This window comes from Trematomus bernacchii, unplaced genomic scaffold (assembly GCF_902827165.1).
Source record: "Trematomus bernacchii unplaced genomic scaffold, fTreBer1.1, whole genome shotgun sequence".
NCBI lineage: Eukaryota > Metazoa > Chordata > Actinopteri > Perciformes > Nototheniidae > Trematomus > Trematomus bernacchii.
The window spans coordinates 13473269-13498194 of record NW_022987714.1 but is presented as its reverse complement, the minus strand read 5'-3'; the positions used below and the strand labels follow the sequence as shown (position 1 = coordinate 13498194).

Genomic DNA, 24926 nt, shown 5'->3' with positions numbered 1-24926 from the left:
AACAAATTGAAAAAGAGAAATCCCCAACGAGGCGTTCTGGGGCAGCATAGACAGGTCTTTTCTGTGTTAGAGTTTTACTCGCTACAGGGTGTACTTTGAGGGTTTGTGACTCTGCACACCGTTTACATGCAGAAAAAGCTACATAACACACAAGGGGACGGGTAATAACCGGAAAAGCATGTCATGGGACCTTTAACATGTCAGCAGTGCTTACAGCCTCCATTTAAAATAACAGTTTTTAATTTTTAAACTGCCCGTTTATCTGAGGTAATAAGCATGAAGTCTGTATTATTTTCTAATGAAAATCTGGACATTAACTGTGATAACTGGATACTAAAAGCTTACCATAATAGTAGTTCATCCCTTTATAGTGTGCTATGTTGAATAATGTTGTACTGTTGTAACACTGTCTGCTGCACTATGCCCGAGGAGGAATTGTAGACTGTAAAGATGAGAAATAAACATTCTTTTAATAAACAATCAGCATAGTAGTCAAATGTTGGCTATTATGCCATGACTAAAACACAAACACATGCTTGTTTTATTTTCAGTATAAATCAAACTGTTTATTCCAAATTATTAAACATGTCGCCTCCATCATATTATTATCAGTACCTTTTATAAAATCTTTCTATTTCAGGATCTGATCCAACACATTTGAAAAAAACCTACACAGAAACACTTATTGCATTCTGTATCATACAGATACAGATATAGTTTGATAAGCTTTGTGTCTCTCTTTGTAAAACTTGATATGTTAAGTCAGCATGGTACCTAATGCAGATCTGCATCACTATAACAAATCTAATAAAAGTCGTACAGATCATCTCGGATCCACAGCTTCTGGGATCCGTACCAAGGCCAGTACCTATTTAAGCAACACATTGTCCCACACCTACACATACTGTACTTGTCTTTCTTATGTTGGAAATGAGTGTAATGTGTAGCACATCTTGAAAAAGCACTGTCCAAATTCATGCTCATTCAAAAACATAAAAACATGAGCACAGCCAGCATTTAGAGACACAGCGTCTATTGTCTCGACCAATAAAAACCACCCTCGCACACAGGAGCATTCCATGTACCATACATCGTTTAAGATATATTTAGAGATATAAAATGATAGCAAAACTAAATCATAGTACCATTAATTGAGTGGCTGAAGAAGAAGGATTTCATTTTTCTGAGGAAATATGTTGAATTAATGCAAATACAGTCAATAGGCAAATGGTAGCAGTTTCCACAGGTTTTCTTCCCTTGGATGCAGAAGACCACATAAACCTAATGTTATAAATCTGTGTAATAGGAATAAGTGCACGGATGCACAGGTCAGTTCTCACCAAACACACACTTCTTATTTCAGACACACACACACACACACACACATATACAATATATATATTTACACATTCACACATTCACACATCCTGCTCTACTGCTCCGTCTGGCTGAAGTCGTAGCAGAAGTTGTAGTTGCTGGGCGGTTTGGGGATGACGGGCGCACAGTCGGGGATGGGAACGTTCTCCAGGTCCAGGAGGCGGAGCTTGATCTCCATGGAGAGCAGGATCTCCAGCTCGCTGCGCATGGACTCACTGCTCATCTCCCGGCCCAGGAGCACGCTCAGCCCATCTGTCCACAGGCAGAACTGAGAGGACGCCAGGGAGGTTTAATATCACTGCCGTCATGCACACAGAAACATTTAACTGTGATAAAGAGGAAGATACTCCATAACACTCACATCAGTTCTGGAGGGGGCGATGAAGTTAAGGCTGTCCTCTTCTACATCATATGTGAGGCTAAAGGCCAGGTCCAGCACCTCCTGCAGCGAGGGACACAAAGGGTGTTAATAGATTCAAGATTCAAAGGTTTTATTGTCATATGCACATAGCTACAGTGTAGAAATGGCAATGAAATTGTTCTGACCTGAGCCCCTCCAACTATGCAACATGTGTAATAAAATACAAAAATACAAAATAGTGCTAAAGTCTATATACACGTAAATAAAATATGATATGTACAAGAACAGAATATGAAATTAAATAATGTGCATTAAGACAAAATTAAATACGGTTATATCAAGTTAAATAATGTTTAACAAATCAGTTAAATTAAACTCAAAATGAATTGGAATTGGATTTGGACCAATCCACGGACTTAACGTAACGGCTCCGCGGATTGGTCCATTTGGGTATGGGCACGTCACTATACCCAGGAAGAACACAATGGAAAAAGAGAAATCTCCAACGAGGCGTTTTGGGGCAGCATAGACAGGTCTTTTCTGTGTTAAGAGCTTTACTCGCTACAGGGTGTACTTTGAGGGTTTGTGACTCTGCAGACAGTTTACATGCAGAAAAACCTTCATAACACACAAGGGGACGGGTAATAACCAGAAAAGCATGACATGGGACCTTTAAGTAAAAAACATTTTCGTCAGATAAGAATTTCCAAAGAAGAGTCTTAAAGATGAGGGGATCACTTTGCATCGATGATATACAACACAATGAGAGGAGGAGTGCTGCCCACCTTGTTCTGTTTGCTTTTGTTCTCCTTCATGTGAGGACAGTCTTTTCCCGTCAGCAAGCCTTTGATATCTGCCACTGGAACTGAAGGGAACAAATGGAAAGGGATGTGATGTGTGATTTGTCTTGATACAGAACATATGTGAATCTTAACATCTGCAAAACCCCAGCCCAGCTTCAACTCACTCTTCTCTTGCAGTGTTTCTATTGGTGGATTGTCCGTGTCCTCCTCCACATCCCCGTAGTGAAGCATTTTGTGATTGGGCGACAAGCGGCAGTACCACAGTTTATCTGAGAAAAAGCAAACAGTCTAAGATGTTAGAAGAAAAATACACACTGTACGCTGTTTGTAAGGGTGTGTGTGTGTGTGTGTGTGTGTGTGTGTGTGTGTGTGTGTGTGTGTGTGTGTGTGTGTGTGTGTGTGTGTGTGTGTGTGTCCTCACCCTGCCTGCGTCGGTTGCTGATCTTCTTGAACATGGTTCCTTGACACAGCCTGTTGAGTCTCTGCTGGCGGATCAGATCCAGCAGCTCCGGCTTCAGGCGCTCTTTGAGCTCCCTGGATATTATATCACACACACACACACACACGCTCAACAAAATACTCCAAAATGCTTCATCACATGGTGTTACATTAGAGATGGGACAATATATATATATATATATATATATATATATATATATATATATATATATATATATATATATATATATATATATATATATATATATATATATATATATATATATATATCATTTTTTATCGCAGATTGTTACAAAAAAAAACTCACAATACGTTTATTATGGTAAATAGAAGGTTGGCGTTATGATTTATGATAACCTTATCTCAGGTTGTTGAAAGATCGGTCATATCTTAGATGCAATACAAATATGTGTTTCTTAATAAACTGTAAGGTACACTGAATACCTGTATACCAAACGGGTTATATTTGGCTATTTCAATAGTTTAAAGCATATTTTGATGATAATAGGGATATAATTGTGAGTCCCAATTATTTTAGCCCTGACTTGAAATGTTCCTTTTGTCCCATGCCTAGTTAGCATTCACAACCAAACCAAAGGAAACCCAATCCAGACACATAACATAACAAATAAAACACATCGCCAGAAAAAACATTTGTCTTCATTGTTAATTTAATAGGAAAGCCTATGGGGATTGAAAGCATGGACAATAACGTCTGCCCCCCACATTCAGTGTGACAGCATCACTCTGCTACACTCAGTGTTTAGTGACAAACAGCAGCATGAGAAACAGCTGCTTCCATAGGGGTGGAAACTCTCTGCAGTCATCAGTAGAGCAGCTGATCTGGTTCTGACACTGTGTTACTTTTCTACAGATTAACAAACAATCTAAATCAGGGTCTGAACCCTTTTTTACATTTTTGGAAAACCAATAGCTGCTGGATCTCCGGCCAAGCATTTGGAACAGAGCGTCCAAATGTTGTGCCAAGAAGGAGCACATGGGAAGTGTTTCTAATGTTTAAAGATCCTGCTACTCACAGTACGGGGGGAGCGAGGGTCTCCTCTTGGTGCAGCCGCTCCGTCTGCCGCAGTTTGAGGATCTCGCTGTAGTTCAGGGCGTTGACTTTGTTCTTGAAGAGCTCCAGGGAGGTGGGCTTACTGGAGAGGGTCCTGGTGATCTGCTCCCTCACCACCTGCATCACCTGGGGACAGAGAGAGATGTTACACACTTACTGTCTCATGTAATACCTGCGGACTGCCTCCAGTTCGTCTGGCAGGGATGAGCGATAAGGACGTGTTAAGTTGAGATGTGTTGAATTGTATTCATATTTGGGCTGTAACCCCAGCTTCTCTTTCCTACTAACATTTCTCCTAGATTCAGAGATGCTTTTGGGTTTTAGTGCCATTCAAAAGAGAGATTGAGTAAGATTGACATAACTTGTACACATCATCCAACGACAGCAGCAGAGAAGAACAGTGTCAAGACATCCTTTAGACAATGATAAATATAACATGTAACATAAAACATTTTGGCCCAGTGAAACGTAAAATGATTATCCTAAATGTTTTATTTTATTAGAGGGGAACAGATGGAAAATCCCAGCCACAAATATATATTGTTTGTTCTACTATCCTGATCTGGATGACATTCATGCTCAAAGAATTTGGTTCATGTTTTTTAAAAAAACATGTTACAGAGAAAACTATTTTAACAGATGAATTTAACCCTGCTTCCCATATTTTTTTTTCTTTTAAAAGATACATTAAGATATTTTATTACCTATCAAAGTCTGACTTTTAGATGAATAGAATACATTCCTGATACAATTACCCTTTGGGTTGTCAATACAAAAGACCCTAACCAATGGCCTTTTAGAATGTTAATGACTTATTCAAACCCCTTTCCTAATCGAAATGAATCCATTCAAATAGTTTCCCTCCTAAATCCTTCATCAGTTGAAGGTTAAAGATTCACACTGTCCAACCACCTATTGAGTAACCTCTCAGGGGCCAGCCATTGATCAGCACACTCTTTATTAACCCAATTATCTGCAACACCCCCCCCAACACATTCACCCAACAACGCTGAATTAGAACAATCAATAACTGGGATGTTATTTCCCTGGGGTTCGTATATAATAATAGACTTGAAACAATTGAATATATATTTAGTTTGAAAACAATTTGTACCCACAGACTGTAAAGGCTCTAGCACTGACTCAGCGTTTGCCATTCCTGTGTGATTTTGTGTGTGTGTGTGTGTGTGTGTGTGTGTGTGTGTGTGTATGTGTGTATTCTGCATGACTTGTTAAACTGAAGCTCACTCAGAGAGACAGGGGGGGACCCCGAGGGCCGGTACCCTGAGATAAGAGCTGAGGGCAGTTGGTCAAAATGTGCACATGTGTAAAATCAATAACTGCCTTCAGTATACGTGCCTCAGCTGTAAATAGTGCAAAATCTATAAAGCTACAAGCCTGTTTCAGCTCTATTCGTCCTGCTTTCATTTTCTCTCTCTCACACTCTGCTGACCTACATCATTCCTGCTCACGCCCCATTTGACTGATTGTGAACAATCGGTGAGGAAAGAATCATTTGACCTATTTTTAGCACAGCTCCGTCGAGACCGCTCTGAAAATGTTCCATTATATAAAAAACTGAAATGTCATGACAGTCTGTTGGTGCCATGGAGAGTCTTTCCGTCTGGCAGCAGTGGGAGTACAGATGGTGGAATCTCACATTTTATTGTGTGCACACGCGACTAGTCTCTCCCTGCTGAAGCCCCCCCGAGCCAGAATAACCTCACTGTCCGGGACATGACACCAGCCAGCCACTTCGCACTGTTGTGTCATGTTGACTCTTAACAGTTTAGCTTTAAGTATGGATACAAATTGCCCTTAACTCTGCACCTGGAACATTTGATATCGACTGCCTAATAACAAACAAACAACAAACTACTTGACACGCATACTGACTAAGAAACAAAACCAAAAACAACCTTACCTCCATTTTTCTTGCTGCAGTACTACTATGAACTGAGCCCCTCGTCAACAATCGGAGGAGAGTGAGGTGGACGACCCGCAGATCACTGCATGACAGGAGAGTGCAGGCCTGTGGCTGTTTTGTAAACAGACCCTCAGATACTCTCACACACACGCTGGTCCGGCCCCTCTGTCATTTAGCTGAAGCGGCCAATGGGAGTGAAGGTGGCAGCTGTTCCCTAACACCCTGCAGCATGTGATAAATGTGTGTGTGTGTGTGTGGAGGAATACCGTTATAACAGAGGGTGTTTAGAGCAACCTGGGCACAATCTGAAACACTTATACTTCTAATTCATTCTCACCATCTTCCCCTCTCTTTTCTCCCCTGCTCCCTCTCATATAGTTTCCCCTCTGTTGTTGTGTAGTTACTCCCCATTCCCCGAGCGCTTTGTTTTCCCTGTTTCCTTCTCCCTCTGTTTCTGCCGCCCACCACCCTTCTCTTTGTCCACCTAATGCCCCTTTGTGCTTGCCCCAAAGCACCCTGGGTAGGGGTCCATGGTCAGAAACAAAAGCCTGGTCTGCCTGCCTGGCGCTCGGGACACTGGCCCGCTCCCGAGGGGTGAAAGGTCACCGAGTTTTATGACTACCGGGAGAGGGGCCTTGTGTGTGATGTTGAGATGAGACTCGGGACAAAAGCGAGACCACTCTCCTTTTCAGGACCCTCAATATTTCTCCCAGACAAGACCCCGCTGCTGAAAGCTGGGCTCAGCCCATTACTCTAGCACTACACTGAGGCTGGGGGCTCCATGTGTGTTCCTCATGCAGGATCAACTCTCCATGAGGGGGCAGCTCTGGGACGGTTAGCATGAGAATAAACTCAAAGTCACAAACGTACACAAATCCACCATAAAACAACTTAAAAGGCTCTCATAAAAGATTGATGTTGAACTGTGAGTCTGGGGGGTCTTGCCCTTTTGTTAAATGACTTTGAAACCTTCATGTAGTTTATTAACATAACTCACGGTGGGCTTGATTCATCTTGATAAACCCAATTCTTTAACATATTATTATTCACTTGAATTTGATATAAAACAGAAAAGCCAGAAATCTCTGTATTCATATATTATCAAAATAGTTGGTGTTTATTTTGATCACAGCTCTGATGTAATATAAGTGAAATTAAATGTAGAGCTGCTGAGCTGTATCATGATTCATGACGCTACAGTGCAAGATAACAATCCACACATGTAGGGTTTATTTACCAAGTGAGGCGCTGAGAAAAGTCCGATTTCATCATTAAAGAAGTGTATCTGTGATATGGCCTGGTCAACATAATGTCCCGGGAGTTGTTTGCAAGACCTGCTGGGGGCTGGGGGCTGGGGGCTGGGGGCTGGGGGCTGAATACCCCTTGTCCTCTCTGTACACACACAAACAGTCGGAGCAGCTTTAAGCCATGCTGGAGCAGCGATTCCAGCGACTGGATCAGGGGACTATGTTGCATAACGTATGTTTAGAAAAACACAGACAAATTGAGTTATCTGCCTTTTACTTCAGCATTCCTCCTTCCTCCTGTCTTTATTTGATTTTCTGAGTGGAAATGAAGACAAACATGCCTACAGTACAACTAGGATAAGGTCTACCCTTTCAGAGCATTTACAGCATGTACTAAGATCTGCCTCAAACTGTACATTTGTTGTACTATCATGTTTATATGTAGGGGTTACGGTCGAGTAGCACAACTCTGGATCATATACCTATCATACTGCATTATGACCTGGAAGTATTGAGACATTTTGGAAGATGAGAAGAATAAGGCACCCCTCGTGTTTGAATATGGAAATGTGCAGCTTTACTTACAGTTGGCTAGCTTAGCTTAGCGCCAAGACTGTAAACGAGGAGTGGGTATATTTTGATATTTTCATACATCGCTGGACATATTTCCTGAAAAATGAAACCGCTCTAGCCTACCTTGTCGAAGTCCTCCTGTGTGGCTCTCATCTCCTTCCAGGTCTTGTTGAGCAGCTGAATGCAGACGCAGAAAAGCTCTTCCATCAGCCGATCCTGACTGAAGAAGATGGGGTGGTAGTCAGATCTCGTCTCTGAGGCTGTTAACAGAGGAGGGAATAGAAAAGATGGAAAGGAAAAGCAAAACACATTTAGATGATCAGTTGCAGAGTGCGTTTTACCAGAGGTTCAACATGGTTCTTATGCTGCAGGTTGGAGGTGAACTTACGGGTTTCTCCGATACGAAGGATTTCACACAGGATGAGTGTGAGCTGGATGCTGCTCCTGGCAAACGGACACTCGTGTTTGTCTTCCCTGCTGCTGTTCTCCAGGACAAACTGGGGGAAAGACACAATGGACATTGTATAGTTTAAGTTAGCATTAGCTGGACAGGAAGTGAAGCCTCTGTCATAGAGCTTACACAGACAATAAGAACATGACAGTATTGACTTTTTCAGCTGTTATAAAGCACTTGCACTTTCATCCTGTATTAGACAACCAAAACATGTATGAGATCAGGTCATCAAAATGGGATTTTCTTTATCATTTCTAATATGAAACGGCTCAGGCTAATGACATACTTGAGGACAATGCTAGCTACAACATTGTAAAAGTCAGAAAATGTGTTGAAAAATATTTAACTGAGCCATAAACTCTGTATTTGGTGGAATAAAAGCAGATAAATCCTGCTCACCCTGCTGTAGGCGTCAGGATAGCGTGATGCAAAGTAAAACATGGTGTCCAGAGCCAGAAGACCAGGAGGCGTTCGCACCAAGTCCTGCCCGGGGTTACTATTGTTCTGAAAGGATCAAAGAGAATATTAATCACAGAAGGGAACAGAAACATCAGGGAATGACTTCTGACAGCGGCCACCTACAGAGAAGCCTAACTTCTTGAACTCTTTGGCGCAGAGCGAGCGGCGCCTCTCTTGGCTCAGACTGTTCTCGCTTTCCGTCTCAAACGCAGCCTGCCGCAAACCGTGAAGGACTTCTCTCTGCTCCTGCAGGACGGAGGGAGAAGAAAGGTGGATGTTTAGTGTTAACAGGTGTTTTCATACTTTGGTCACTGCCATGCAATTTATTAAGATGAAAGATAAAAACATTTGCTCAGAAAAACACAACAAACTGGCTTTACACCAAGGAACAGCTGAGCACAAGAAAATCTGTGATCAGTGAGAAGTTATTGTGTTTTAGATATGTACAATTTAAAAGTGGAGTTGTTTTGAAGTTGAGTTTTATGAGGTACTTATCATATTAATGTATCTTCTTCAGTAAATGGTGGTGGGCACATCTCGAGTTTGGATAAGCTAACCAAAAGAAGGCAGTATAGTGGTTTGAACAGAGAATAGATAATGACTTCAGTTTCCTGTCTGAATGGGCTGTCAAACCGCAAGCTAAAGTGTGAAAACATCTAAATAGAGCACTCACTTAAACCGATATTGATCTTTTAGGTGCGCCTCATTACGTTTATTTTGTTTAAGTTTTATGTTTTGCAGCTGTCCCCCTTCACAGCAGTTCATTGCTTTGCTTCGTGCTCCTGTCTGTTTCTTCAGACTGGGAGCGTATTGACCTCCATCTACAGTAGGACATACATTGACTATGGATCAGTGTAAGAACAAGTTTTTAGAGAGTACTTGTCCATGGACAAGTGAGTTTGGCAATTTACTTGTCCGAATACATTTTTGGACAAGTGAAAAATTGGGGCCACTGGAATCTTCTTCTTCGCCATCGTATTTTACATTTTCCCACGGTTTTACGACACCGCTAACGTAAGTGAGCGGTAAGATTTTACTGCATCACACATTCACACAAAATTATATAAAAATAATCTCTGCATTGTTTAGTTGGTTCTAAGTGGTGCAGTTTGAGAAAGTACAACTGGCCCAGTCTCCTCTGATGTTACACTGCAACCTGCCTGTGAGACAGAGTCCAACCCAACACATGTCCTGCAATACACATGCTGCAGCTGCCCAGCTGCTCACTGTAAAAGTAAATAAATAGTATTTTCATTTCAATAATGTACTTTCTTTACCCTGCTTCATAAACAATACTGACATCCCTGTGCTCCTCCGAGTCTGGGGGTCCGGGGATGTGAGGACAGCGAGAGGACACAGACAGGGAGGCTGCTTTACTTCATAAAGGAAATGGCGGTCAATATTAACAACACAGGAGCTAAAACGCTTAATAACCTTCATTACGTGCTAGAGAAAGAACATAAGAAAGTTTGACAAAGATGAGGCTGTTAAACGGGCAGCGGATCCGCTGTGTGTAGAAAGAGAGAGAGAGAGAGAGAGAGAGAGAGAGAGAGAGAGAGAGAGAGAGAGAGAGAGAGAGGGAGAGACGCTGAGCTGCACCGATCAGCTGATCCGGAGCATATTGGAATGAGTTCTGCCTTTTGTAAGCTGAATTTATCAATAATTTGTCAATAAATATGGGCGAAAAACGTCACTTGTCCATCGGACAAGTCAATGGAAAGATGTACTTGTCCGATATTGTAAATAACAAGTCCCGGACGATTAGACGTGTGCCTTGTGTGTTGTAGCTCACCTGGTTGTAGCTGTCCAGAGGCGTCCTCATGCGAGGCTCCAGCTGGTTCAAGGTAACGGACTGTAGGACATAGAGGTAGTGGGCCATCTTGTCCTGGACCGACCCAGAACTGTGGATGATATTCTGCAACAAATAACAAAACATTGTTGCTTTATTTCCATTCCTCTGCACAATTATGAGATCATTTTATCACTGAGACACAGAAAACGATATGAAATGTCAATAGTGAGATTATTTACTTTATAAATGTACTGTCGGAGATTCTTCTTATTCAGGAACGCAAACATATCCTGCAAAACAGAAAACAAAGAGTGAGTAAAACGTGTTACTGTGGTGCAATAACATGTTTGTAACATGTGGAGGCGACAGAGTGTCAGTTACAGATCAGTGGGCGGGACATTGATATTAGTGAGTGTAAAGACTTTAACCTCTATGACACGATCATCACTTGCTGGTACATGCATCTCTAGCCCAGCCTAGTTTGGTTCAGGGCTACATTTGCTGATAAGAAGGGTGGATTTGTTGACTTACTGTAAAAGTGAGGAAGTGAGTGTGTGTGTGAGTAACAAAGAGAGTCTGAGAGAAAGGGAGACAGGGGCTGAATGAGGGAACTGTCCCCGTACAATGAGAGAGGAGCAGGAACAGAGCAGAGGGAGAGAAAGGCTGGACTGTGATGAGCGGGCAGAACGAGATAAATGGCTAATTTTCAGACTGTCTGTAAGAAACTGCACGTGCACAGTAATGGCCTGATGACGCAAATAACCACCCTTCACTCCCGGTCACATGCATGCCCATAAGCCTGGGATATTGAAGCTTCGAATTGTAAAACATTGAGATGATTTATTAGGAAAAACAACAGCTTAGTTAAAGTATGCACAGTGCATACCGATTAACAGCTGCAGGCTACACTATCTGGAAGGAAGGCCCTGAAACTAACTGAATACCAACTTGTGTGCATGCCTGAAAGTTGGATGAGAAGAGGAAGTCATTGAAACATTAGAGATAGACACACTGCAGCAGCACCTGTCTGTCCGAGTCTCCGGCAGTTTGGAGTAGTGCCATAAGTAGAGCCATGGCTTTGGTCTGTATCTGCGGATTGGTCCTGGAATCAAATCAGAGAGGACACAGGAAGTGAGACAAGCATCATTTCAATGTTCTACGGCTTCATACAGAGGTTTTTAGGAGTGAAAGATGTTTTAAAAGATTAAATTCTGTGAACTGACAACTGTGAAATGTTGGTGTAATAAATGGTAGAGACAGTGGAATTCTCAGCATTAGTCTTTTTACATATTTAAAAACTTCCTGTTTCAGAGACAATGCTGACACTTATCACCACCCCACCCTACCCCCCCCCACAGATGTGTCACTTTCAGAGTTAGTTTTCTCTTTCGTTTTACAGCAAATCCTGAACACTGTGTGGGATTTCTTTAGGTTATCAGTCTTTATTTTCTGCCACTGAGGGACCTCTGAAAGTGGTTTAGATTAGATTAGATTTTCTTTGCTCTGGATGAACAAGGTGGTCTCTGTGCAATAAAGCAATACAGACAATATTTTGTTAAATGCATTGTTACATGCACTTGCACTTTTCCAGATGTTTATATTTCTGTCTATTTGTCTGTAACTGGACAGATGTTGTCTACATAATAGTGTTGCAACCATGGAAGATGCAATCATGAAACTACACAGGTGTGTATTTTAAAGCGAAGTGAAAAAATTAGTTTCTAAAACAGGTCTGTTCGAGTAAGAGAGGGAAAAGTCGGGGTATAGGAAGTACTTTAGGCCCCTGGCCGTATTTTGCATTGTAGCCGGTGGGATTTAGTAACATCAATGACATTTCAAGGTTGCAACACAAAGAAAATCATATATCAGGCAGGTGTGGCAGCTAATTTATGATTGGCTTCTAAGAGTCAGTCCATATCTATCAGTTACTTACACCTGGAGGTGAGCGATGAGCCGCTCCATGGTGACTTCCTGTTTGACCTGCAGGAAGAGGCTGTGGCTGCTCAGCACCATGCTCTCCAGGATGTCCAGGGACACCTGCTGCATCGATACGTCGGTCGACTTGGCGTTGACAAAGCTGGCAATCTGGAAGGAATGGAAGGACAGAAGGAAGAAGAGTAAGAGAGAGTGTGACCACAGTCAGAGAAAAAGACAGCTGACAAAACAACAGAGACAGACCGTACCTTCTTGATGAAGACACAGGAGAGGTTCTCCCATGAAACTATCCCATGATCCATCAGTTCCATGAAGCCTGTCAGCGTGTGGGTCATGATCGCGTTACTCCTGAATGACACACACACATACAATGAAATGATAAGTACATTGAAGGACATTAATACAGGTATTTCTTTTACTTGCACATTTGCATTGACAAATAGCATTTGAACAGACTTTGCTCATGCTCAAAATAAACAAAATATTAGATTTTAAACAAAATTGGAAAAGAAAAAATTGAAGAAATGTGTCAACAAACTTTCAGCAGAAGATGTAACTCCCGTGTGGCCTTAAATACAAATATTCAGCAGGTGTTTTTTATTTTCTTTACATGTTTAGCTCAGCAGGATATGTTGCTCTATGTGTTGGAACCACTTCACCCCATGGCACCACTGGTATCTATTTGAGGAACAGTTTTGACCACACCCATCGAAAAAGTACACATGCAGAGACAGACACACATTGAGCGCTCACTCATTAGAGTCCTCTACTATCTTGACCAATAAGACGTGTCCGTCTCGGCTGATGAACTCTTGAGCAAAGGTCACGTCTGTGGAAACGCTCGCCAGTTCCTTCAGCGAATCACAGCGCACGCCTGAGTCCGAGCTCTGGATGCCTTTGTACAAGTCTTCTGCACATCGGCCCTGCAAGCAAAACACACATGATCACACACACACACACAGCATATTCAACAATTGTGTACTCTCTAGTGACCGATCAGTGCTGACTTATCCTATTGTCTGTATATTCATCTGATTCTGTACATTTCCGGCACGCATAACATAAATAAAAGTGGGACGGGCCAGCGATGGAGGGAGAGACAGAGTGTGGAGGAATGAGAGAAGAATGAGGTGAAAGAGTAGCGTGGCTGAGAGCGTGGTCGATGCAGACTCACCGGTGCCTTGGTCAGACGCAGAATGCAGCCATTCTTTATGTCCAAACGATTCTACAACACACAAACAAACACACAGAGGGATTTAAAAACTGTTGAAAACTAAAACAGACCGACATAAACAGGAACGCAGAGGAAGTCAAACACACATTTATACAAATGAGTAAACCACAGTCACGTATTCAGTAAGAAGACCAATACACAAACTCACGCTTACAAATATAGTCACCTATAAACTGTAGAAAAAGCTTGGACTGAATTAGCACAGACACTCTAATGACTGGTAGTAGAAGAGAGTTAAATGTTGAGGGTAAAACTGTGTTGTCTGTGAGATGCACGAGGTTAACAAGCTCTGCATCTCTGCGACCACAAACGTTTTTCTCTGAGAAGAAGCTGCACAGGACTCCCAGAACATCAGCAAAAGACTAATGTGATGTACCTGCCCCAACTCAACCAGCTGATCCAGTATTCTTTCTTTTAACAATGCATAAAATGTACTTTTACCTAATTTCTAAGGTTTGTTTAACACAGACAAATACCAATTGCTACATAACAAAAATAAATAAAGCTGATGTATTGAATTTAGAAGTTCTTGCTAAAGCGAGTTTCACCCATTAGAAAAGACAGTTGGATAAGAAAACGGTGTGCATGTGAATACCACATGTATGCGTCATTTATGAATTGTCACTGTAAGCTACTTTGTTCACTTGAGCTGCGCGATTAATCCCTTCGGTCAGCAACATTGTAGAAGATGGTGTGTTTACAGTCTAAGCTTGTGCTCCCAATTGCACTTTTGTGAACTCCGAAATAAGATATACAATTACTAAGGAAGGAAATAATGTTGTTATCACACTGCACACATTCAAGCTTATGTTTACTCGGCCTAGGAATTAATCTGCTATTGGACTTAAACATCTGTATTTGAATAACAACCAACTCTGAAAGGTATCATGCTTTGTACAAATTGTTAGGATTAAACACACAAGCCTGCTGTGTGTTTCACAAACACTCCAGTGTTACAATAAATGAAGCATCTTTCCATGCATATCTCTGATGACATCGTAATGGATTCTGCAGCCCCACTTCAGGCCAGAGAGGGGGAGGGCACTTCATTGGCAACCTTTTCAAAAGGTCACTACACACCAAGAAGCTGAGTGTACTTACATTCTCTCTGTCCTATGTTTTTTTAGTCTGTCTCACACTCATTTTAATAGCATTGATGACATTGAGGGGGCTGGGCTTCATTTTATGTAAACTAAATACATGTAGCGTTTACTAAAGTAATAACATGTACTTGTGTACTTAAGGTAAATACTCACAAAAGCGGACAGAGGTGATGACACAGTTCTTCCTCTGATTTATTTCTGTGCTTTGATGTCTTAAACAGAGATTAACTGTCTTCTTGTTTTAAAAATAGAAAAATATGAAGTGCTTAAACATTTACCCACCAATTCCCTTATTTCGACATATTATGGTATACTGTACTGTATGTATGACATGTACATAGATGGGACTCACCGATTCAGTGATGTACGTCTGCACTCCATCAGCATACTGCAGAGCGTAGTTGTCTGGACCTGGGAGATTCCAGCTACACACACACAAAGCGATATCACTTTCAAAGTAATAGATACAGTTAATGATGTCAAACATTTCCACAGGACAGCGTACAGGCAGCTAAACAAATCTGATCCATTATCATTATTAACTTACCCATCACACACTTCTTTTATCACAGCAGACAGAGGCTTTTTCTGTGGAAAGACACAACAGACACAAGCTGTTAGATACATACAAATGCATTAAAACAACATAAAAACAACACACACCTGCTGCACACATGAGAATCATAACAACAGGACTAAGACTCAATGTATTTTCCCTGACAGGGAGCTGAACACATGCTTCAGTAATGACATGCTGTTATGGGAACGCGGTACCACAGCTATTCAAGCTGGCTGCAAACTGTGTTTGCCGAGAAGAGGAAATCCATCTCTTCAACACGTTCTGAACAATGTTACCCTGGGTGCCCAGATCTGTCTTTGTACGTAAATAAAGCCAGACTACTTCCATGTCTGACTCTCAGCTATCCTGCTATTAGTGGTCAGCCCCGCGGTCAACCAATCAAAATGTCTTCGGGTTCTGTGGTAGACCCAGTGGCTGCTCTGTTATAAGTGATCGGATGTGTTTAGTGGAGACAACTGGGCCAATGAGAAGTTTTGGGGGATACTTCTGGGCAGGCAGCATTGGCTATGATGCAATATTAAAGAAGAAAATGTGCATTTACATCACAATCTAAAACTCCTACGTTTTCAACTATTTCGTCTTCTTGCACGTGACAATATAAGTTAAGCATGATGTCTGCGTTAATTTTTAGTTGTGTTGCATTTTCTCTGTTGAATTTACCAGATAGTCTAGTGAGTAGCCTATCTGTTAAATCCATTCTCTGTCTGTTAAAACCTTCTCAGGAGATGTACAGTATGTGATGTGATACACAGGGATACGGTGTGAACCTTTACTCGTGCAAAGAGTCTTGCGCAAAAAGAAAAGTACAACTTCCCCATAGTTTCTGGGAAAAACATGGGAAACTTCCTCACAATCACATTGAGTCAAAGCTGAAGAACAAAACTCATATGGGTATAAAAGTGCTTAATATCTTAAATAAACATGACACAATAAGATATCCTATGTGCAAACATATATAAATGAACCAACAATTTGTGAAATAAATGAAAAAGTTATCATCTAACAGCCTTAGCCTAGCTATCTACCTAGCTGGCTAACTAGCTAAACCGACTTCTGTTCTTGGATTATTACTCAGCTTTTAAATTGTTAGCAGTGTTTGCTACCTCCTGTTGAATAGATCAACAGAGAAAGATTCCATGTCTTCTTTTTTTTCACAGAGTTGTGCATCTTTCTCTAAGGAACATCATTACAATAAAAACACTGCTGAGGTAAATGTGAGCTAACCAGCTAACCTTACTGCACTTTGATGCTAGCATGATAGCATGTGAAGTTTGGTTAAGCAAAACAGTGTAAATAAAAATAAATGTTAGTTTCTGTGTCTGTATTTATTTACAGCAGCACCCATAATTTCATTTAGAATGATTATAATGTTTTTGCTCTAGTTAAAAGAAGCCAACTTAAAGTCTGGTAGCAGTTGTTGCGCTAGCTTGCTAAAGAAACAATGCTGAAACCTATGTAAAATATGTTAATGATGCCACAGAGTATCATGTACCAGACTATTTTAAATATCTCACGCAGCAGCAGTTGTATCAAACCACACTGGTAAGGAAGTGGGATAATTACCCTATGCAAAGGCACACACACACACACCGCACACTTTTCTTGTTTTGTTATTAATAATAGAATAAATGAAGGAGATGGTGAAAGATACATCTATAACGACAACTGAGCTAATAGCCCCTTTGTTATCCAGGACATGATTACCTTAGTTATATTTTTGTATACTGATAATGTGAACTCACATGTTATTGTGAAATTATTTCTAGTATCTGAAACCTTGTATAATATGCTGCTTCCTTTCGTGGCTAGGAAATTAATTTAAAATCTCCAAGAATGTCAAAGGCTGCTGAACTAAAATATCGTCCTGCAAAAAACTGCTTTCCCTTTGTAAATTACTTTATGATGTGTTTCTTTTGAATACTTTGTGTATAGAGCAAGAGTCAGCCTTTTGCTATGAATTCAGCATCAGGTAGAGGAAGTAAAAGCAGCGGGTATTCTTGCTTCCCAAATTTGTAACCACCATTTGTTAAGCTCCTCCAATAAATAGTTAGGGTTAGATTTAGTTTATGAGTGCTAGCTAGGAAAGCTGTCTTGTGGTCAGAGATCAACTTGAGCAGCAGCACAAATATTTTAAAGATAGGGTGTGTAGCCATACACTGATGTTCTTAAACAAACTGGATTGTTTTGGAATACAGTTGTGGCCCATAGTGCAAACAGAAACGTATGTCTAACATCTGAACATCACTTGAAGGTGAGGGTGAAGGTCATTTTAGCTGTCTGGCGGTCACCATGATAAGCAAATGAAGCGGTTTACCAAGGTGAAGCGCTACTTAAAAAGGCTGAGGGCTAAAGGCTTAGATCTAAGGGAAGGAAATTCCCATGGAAGTTCACTGTTGGAGAATACAGCAGACAGCTAGGCCCGAACACAGGCAGACATCAGAGACTCTACAACAAAGACAACATCATTTTTTAAATACTACCAACCAGAGTAACAAATGAAAAAACCCATCCAACTTTAACACAGGCATTAGTGATTTAAAGCAGGTTTATTGAAATTGTGTGTGCATTACCTGGTCCAGTTGTATGAGCTGGGGGTAGGCCCCAGGCATCTGGATGGCAATCTTCACTATGTCCTTCTGTTGAGGCATGTTGGCAACTCTGTAGTCCACCACTCACTGGCTGTAGATAATACATGAGGAAAGTGTCAAAACAAAGTAGATTCTGTATACTCATTGATTCAAATGTCATAACCTTAACTAACTGGAACCTGATAAAAACATTATATTGACCTCATCATCACCAAAAAGAAAGGTTAAGAATAAAACCAGAAAACACACCAAATACACAGCGTTTCTGTCTTCTTTCAACAAAGACAACTGTGAGAAAAAGTAGGTAATCTACAACCAAAATGAGATTGCGATTGTATTTGATGAGCCTACAAATCCCAAACAGAAAGAATATTATTAATTTCATGTATCTACACAAGTGTGGGCCTGATCTCGACTTGGGCAAGGAAGAACTGTTCAACATTTAAATGTTGGCAACAGAGACACTTCACATGGGCAGTTGCTGTTGTTTAAAAACGAGTTCAGTCATTTTTAAACTTGATAGAGTGAAGGCTAACCAACCCTGTTTCAGTCTGGACTGGTGAGCAGTCATTTAATGAAGGCCTCATGGAGGTCAATGCCACTATCGTTTTCAATATGAAGTTGAAGAACACCATGTTCCTCTTTCACTGTGTGTTTATGGTGCGTTGCGTACAGCTGAGTGGGTTAAACGCTGTCTGAACACGCACTACGGATTGTTCACTCTTTCTTCCCCCCCTTTTCCAACTCACACACGCCGTACACACTTCCTATCCAGCCTTCAGACAGCATTCCCAGAGGATACAGAAGAAGCAGTTGTGTTTCCAACCCTCCCCTTTTTCTTGTCCTTCTCCGTCTCTCCCTCGCTCTCAGCACATGGAAACAATACAGCTGGATCTAAATTCTTCTGTACATTCATGAGCTCTTGGTGAAAGAAAATAGGTCGAGCGTGTGCCTGCTTGTGTTTGGTGTGATTAATAACCCCCACCCTCTGCTTGATCTCTTGGATAGTTTACATACCTTCACCACCAGTCTAAAAAAAACTCAGAGTTTATGGTGGGGTTCAAAGCGATACTTCTGTCAAAACACCAAAATGCCTTTACCGTCTCCCCACCTCCCTCAGCCTGAGGCAGCATCTTTCCTGATAATGAAGGCCTATGAAACAGGAATGAAAGGGAGGAATATCTTTCTACAGCAGGACCGATTGAGAATGTTACTAAAGCATGGAAAAACAATCACTCAAGGTGTTTTTTGGTAGTGGTGCAGAAGGTCCACTCCTTCATTTGGTTGTGAATGCAGATTTGTTCTCTAGCAGCTTATGAGTCAGCAAATTCAAGGCCAAACTCGGGGTAATGGCATGTCATGTCTTTGCAAAAACAAAGAGTGCCTGTGTGTTTTAAGCTGAGTATCCGTCTGAGCTGCATAATGATGAATGTGAAATTGAGCCCATGTGTTTTTCAGCTGAACACAAATTATTGCTTTGGTTTGCACTACAAAGATCAAAGGATAGGTAGCTTTGTTTTGGTGAGTATTGATAGTGAAATATAGAATGTAAAAATCTGGCTTCTACTGTACTTACTTTTAATATAGTATATTTTAATATTGTTTTAATATTGTCTGCTTATCTGTATTATTGTGTTGCATTGTTGGAGAAGCCTGTGACCTAAGATTTTCAATGACATAATTACTCTGTAGCTATGTTAGTTTGACAATAAAGAACCTTGAACCTTGAACTTGGACAACAAGGTGTTGTATTTGGTTACCCATTAGGAAGTTCATGATTTGGCCGTTCTTTTTTAAAGTTATTTAAACCAGTTGTGGAAAAGGCTGGCAATATGAAAACTGAAGCTATCGGTCGGCCACAACTTTGTTCCAGACTGAAATATCTCAATACCTACTACAAATACTAGTACAACATTTTGTACATTCATAGTTTGCAGACAATTATTCCTAATAACTTTGACAGAAACGCAACACAACAAAAGACTTCATAACAATGTTATTGTGAGCATGTTAGCATGCTGACGCTAGCAAGTTTGTAGGTACTTGAAGTGATGCTAGCGAGGCGCTCTTAGCCTTGTTCTCCTAAACTCTAACTTTAATTGATGATTAATCATAAATATCTAATGGTTATTAAAAACGATTGTGCAGTAATATTCTGTTCATGTACTTTTGATACTTTCAGATTATGTTTAAATGTTTACAATAAATCTACCATTTAACCAAACGGGAAGAGAAATATTCAATGTTAAATTTAAAGGTCACCTATTATGGAAAATCCACATTTCTTCTATTCATAAATATCTGTCCCCTCTCTGTTTAGAGATTCGCAAAGTTCTCTCTCTTTTTGTCCTGATCCATTTATATAAAAACCTGTCTGAAAATGAGCTGATCAGATTTTGGCCACCAATGTTTTTTTGGGTTGTGCAACCATGAGCCAATCCCCAACCAAGGTAACACCCGCCCACCTTATCACCTGATTCTCCTCCGAGAGCAGTGGTTCTCAAACTTTTTTCAATAATGTACCCCCTTTGAAAAATAAATTCAGCCAAGTACCCCCTGATCAGCGCAGAAACAATGTGTTAGGGAAGAAAAGCCTATATAAAGAGGGAGAGTACAGCGCTGCACCATCAGTGTCTGAGTCATTAAAACAACAACCTTGTAACTGAGAAACACTTAAATGCTACATTTCAAATGTTTACAATCCATCACTAAATTCATGGCAAACCAATTTCAACATCATGCAATAACACTAAGACGACATTAGTTGCATTGAACTAATCTTTTTAATAAGTTGTACTTACAATTTAGTGAGAAACATCGGCTTGTGCTTCACTGAGGATCATGAGGCAAACTGCAGTTATTACACTTCGCGTTTTGAAATATGTGTAACTCTGTTAATATAAAACCCACACTGCTCAAACTTCGTTACTTTTCCTAAAATTGGTATATTTATTTATTTATTTTGAGGCGTGGGGAATGAAGAGAAACAAATATATGAGCATTTTATAAGCATGGGATTTTGACCCCTCATAAAACATATGCATAATAGAGTGCCACAGTGACGCGTCCTAAAACCCGGAAGTAAGCTTCTTCCGGTTCCCTCAACAAAAAAGCAACGGGATTTCTCCATCGAATTTGGGAAAATAGCTCGAAATAAGGTCTGTGGTTGACACACATTTAAGAGATGGATCACGTTTTGTTCAGTCGGATATCTCCACATGTCTACCCTACTTTTATAATTTTCGAATCATAAATGTAATCGATAGATTTATGATCGATAGATTTATGATTGTGGCACTCTATGTTGCGCTATACTTTGCGGCCACGCGCCGTTGCCAAGCAACGCTTATTGTAGGTCCTTTGATAAGCAGGCAGTATCATTAACTAGAACTAGCAAGATCTTATAGATTTGGACATAAACGCGAGTGAAGTATAACCGGACGCGAGAGATCAGAGATCAGATCAGCTGCTGCTGATGGAAAACACGCAGCTCTTCCGGATCACAGCTCCCCCGCTGTGACGGACTGGTGAGCGGAGCAAAATACGTTAGACCTAACACACTTAGCTAGTTTATCTACTCTGGAACAAGCTAAACTAGTTATAAATATATGTATTCTTTACTGTCGGCTTATTACAGGTTCAGCGAGCTGCACGAGACTGACGGGCTGTCAGGAGAGAGAGAGAGGAAAAGAGAGCACCCCGTTTATTTTCCCCATTTTATTATCCAGAATTACTGTAAACTTTTGAATGAAGTAGTTAATCTACTATTAGTAGTTTGTTTAAATGCATTACTTATGTTGTTTTTTACCATTAACATAAAATAAATCTCACGTACCCCCTGCAGTACTCCAACGTACCCCTAGGGGTCCACATACCCCCATTTGAGAACCACTGTCCTAGAGCACCATTGTGGTTTTTTTAAACTGAACATCTAGCAGAGGGGCCCAAAGTTTGGAAATGTTGCGTTTAAAGCTACAGACACAGAATCAGCACTTTTGTTACAATGCTGTTTGGTATTTTGAGCCAAACACTTCAGAAACATGTTTTGTATATCTGAGACCTATAATATATTGTTGAGTATAATAGGGGACTTTTAACATACATTAATGTATTGTCTCATTCTCATATACTAAAATAATTAATATGAATCAGCTTTTCATTGATCTTCTGCCTTTAAACTTGTTGTCAGACTCTCTGAGTAAACACACTTCCTAGTGCACTCTCATTGAGTAACGTATTATATTACACAAGAATGAAAAGAGCAGATGCAGGTCTAATGTAGTCAGCTGAAAAAATGTGTTCTAACAGCTTGGGGTTTCCCGCGCTGACAGTAAAGCACTTTTAGTCCACATTCATCATGACCTGTCCGTACACGCTCAGGTCTTCTGTAATACTGGATACTGCCAAGCCTGCATTGACCCCACCCCCACCCTTCATTATAACAAGACGAAGGATAAAACTAAGCTAGTGCTTTGAGCGTCAGCTGTTTTCCTCAACTACAAAACAAAAAGCTTAGATAGTGTTGTAACCTAGTGTGTTCTTACACATCAAATGTATTTCTTATTGTTGTGCATAGATTGCATTCATACCCGCTGAAAATCTTGACTTGTTACTGTAAATGTGTATGATTTACGGATTGAATGAAAATTGAAATGTAAAGTTTCCCCTTCTTAACTCAACAGAAAAGAGGTTAGGTTTTCCTCTTCTCAATAGAGGTTATTGCTGATGACAGTGTATGCATGTTTGTGATTTCCCCTCAATTAAAGGTGGGGTAGGTAATTTTGGAGAAACCAGCTCGAGATCGCTAGAATTTGAAAATACACAGCCGGAAAAAATCTGCCACTTCCTTCAGACTTCCTTACAGAGCCCCTCCTCCAACACACAGGAACGCGCACATGACCAATGAGGGCACGAGATAAGTTTGTGCACAGATGGAAGGCTGACAGGCAGGTAGGCCATCCAGTTATTTTAGCCGGGCCGGCTAAAATGATTGGTCGTGCTTTTTACAGTATTACGGCTTCCACAGATGACATTTTTTTATGGATTTTTTGTCAAAGCACTTAAAATATTCATTGCTATCGGGATGTTAAGAGCATTCCATGGAATATAACAAAAAGTGTATCTCGAGCCGATTTCTCAAACTTACCTACCCCACCTTTAAGTACATGAAAGCTGCACCTTAAATGTTTGTCTGTTTGCTAAGCTAAATGCTACTAATCTTAATACATTTATTGGTGAAAATGTTGATGTAGTTACTGGTTTAAATCAAGGTCAAATGAATACTGGTCCCATTAACATTTAAAAGTAAATATTTGCTTGTTTTGTTAGTTATCTATGACAGATATTGTTATATATTTGGTGAGGTTGATGACAAGCAATGTATTTTCACGCCACCTTGGACTTTGATGGGGACTTTTCTGAATGTTATGACAGTTAAAAGAATAAAAATTATTATTAATATATCAACAAAACAGAAACCACACATCTAAATATCATATAATTACAAAAATCCTTAGTCACAGCATTATAAAGGTTTAACAGAAGAAAATAAATTCTGTTTGTCTAGCATGTAAGATTTATATATTCAAAAGTACAAACATATAGATTACTATCAGGACAGTTGTCAACAGACTGATGACAAATAATTGTTACGACAGTAACGGGAAGTCAGGATAGCTACAGTACAGAGAAAACCAATGGAGGCTTAAACGCATAGCACACAAATGGTGCTGTAAAACAATATAGTGTTCCCCCTTAACAACACGATTTCCTATGGTGTAAAATCTAGACTTTACACAGGTGTACAGATTAAAAGGTCCAGCTGGCAGTGCTTTTTTTTTCCTGTTTTCAATGAGCACTTTAATTCATTAAGCTTAAAACCACCAGCACAGCCAGACCTTTTGTTAGCCTGCTGACTCACTGGTGTGTCTCAGATCCCCTGGACTGACAGACCCCCTCTCCTCTCTCTGTGTGTGTGTGTGTGTGTGTGTGTGTGTGTGTGTGTGTGTGTGTGTGTGTGTGTGTGTGTGTGTGTGCCCTGTCAGGTTAGGAATTTCAGGCAGCTGAGAGCTTCACACACACACACACACACACACACACACACACACACACACACACACACACACACACACACACACACACACACACACACACACACACACACACACACACACACACACACACACACAACACACACACACACACACACACACACACACACACACACACACACACACACACACACACACACACACACACACACACACACACACACACACACACACACACACACACACACACACACACACACACACACACACACACACACACACACACACAAAGTTTGTCTCAGATAGAAGAGAGACAAGAGAAAGACTGACCCTAGGCTTCTACTGGTATGTAATGTATGGTATAACATTTATGATAACATATAATACACTGGTGAATAACGTTATTACAGTTCTGTTTTACACAATAAAATGTAACCTGAGTTAAGTGGAACTTCTTTAGTTGAAAATAAAGTAATGTGCTGCTTAAGCGAATCAACAAACGTTGTCAAAGCTTATTTTTAAGAAGTAAAACATATGCATATAAAACAAAAAATCCGCACCTGAACTGGCAGTACTTTAAAAATGACATGACAAGCATGGTGGAAAGATACAGTCAAAGGTGGTGAGTTAGTCAGCTGCAGAGCTTTCCTCCTGCCTGGGTCCTACCTGGTTTGAAAAGTCGAGGCTACTGTCCCACAGGAGCTGCCGCAGTCCGAGCGAGAAACATTTGCAACTGTCCTTTTCTTCCCCTCATAGGAACACCCCGTCTGTGGAAGTGACTTTTCTTAGAGTTACTTGTGAACTGCTAGGAAAAAAGGAGGAAACTCCTTGCAATAAGTTTTCAGGAATGATTAGTTGACTTAAAAAGTTCCGGGTTGGTTGGAGTCGTTCAGTCGAGGGTGTGAGGCA

General features: G+C 40.6%; 1 protein-coding gene across 1 annotated transcript; it reads right to left on the bottom strand.

Moving 5' to 3' along the window:
* Positions 1-453: 453 nt before the first annotated feature.
* On the bottom strand, positions 454-24923 carry elmo3 (engulfment and cell motility 3). The gene is made up of 21 exons (XM_034141348.1): positions 24684-24923; positions 17950-18058; positions 15347-15387; positions 15152-15224; positions 13637-13687; positions 13216-13385; positions 12711-12810; positions 12461-12612; positions 11551-11629; positions 10767-10817; positions 10528-10650; positions 8859-8981; positions 8676-8780; positions 8211-8319; positions 7946-8082; positions 4038-4201; positions 2963-3075; positions 2706-2810; positions 2524-2603; positions 1739-1819; positions 454-1645 (listed from the first exon to the last, which is right to left on the bottom strand). The coding sequence occupies exons 2-21, from the start codon at positions 18025-18027 to the stop codon at positions 1433-1435; spliced, it is 2148 nt and encodes a 715-aa protein (XP_033997239.1). The 5' UTR covers positions 18028-18058; positions 24684-24923; the 3' UTR covers positions 454-1432.
* Positions 24924-24926: the final 3 nt, after the last annotated feature.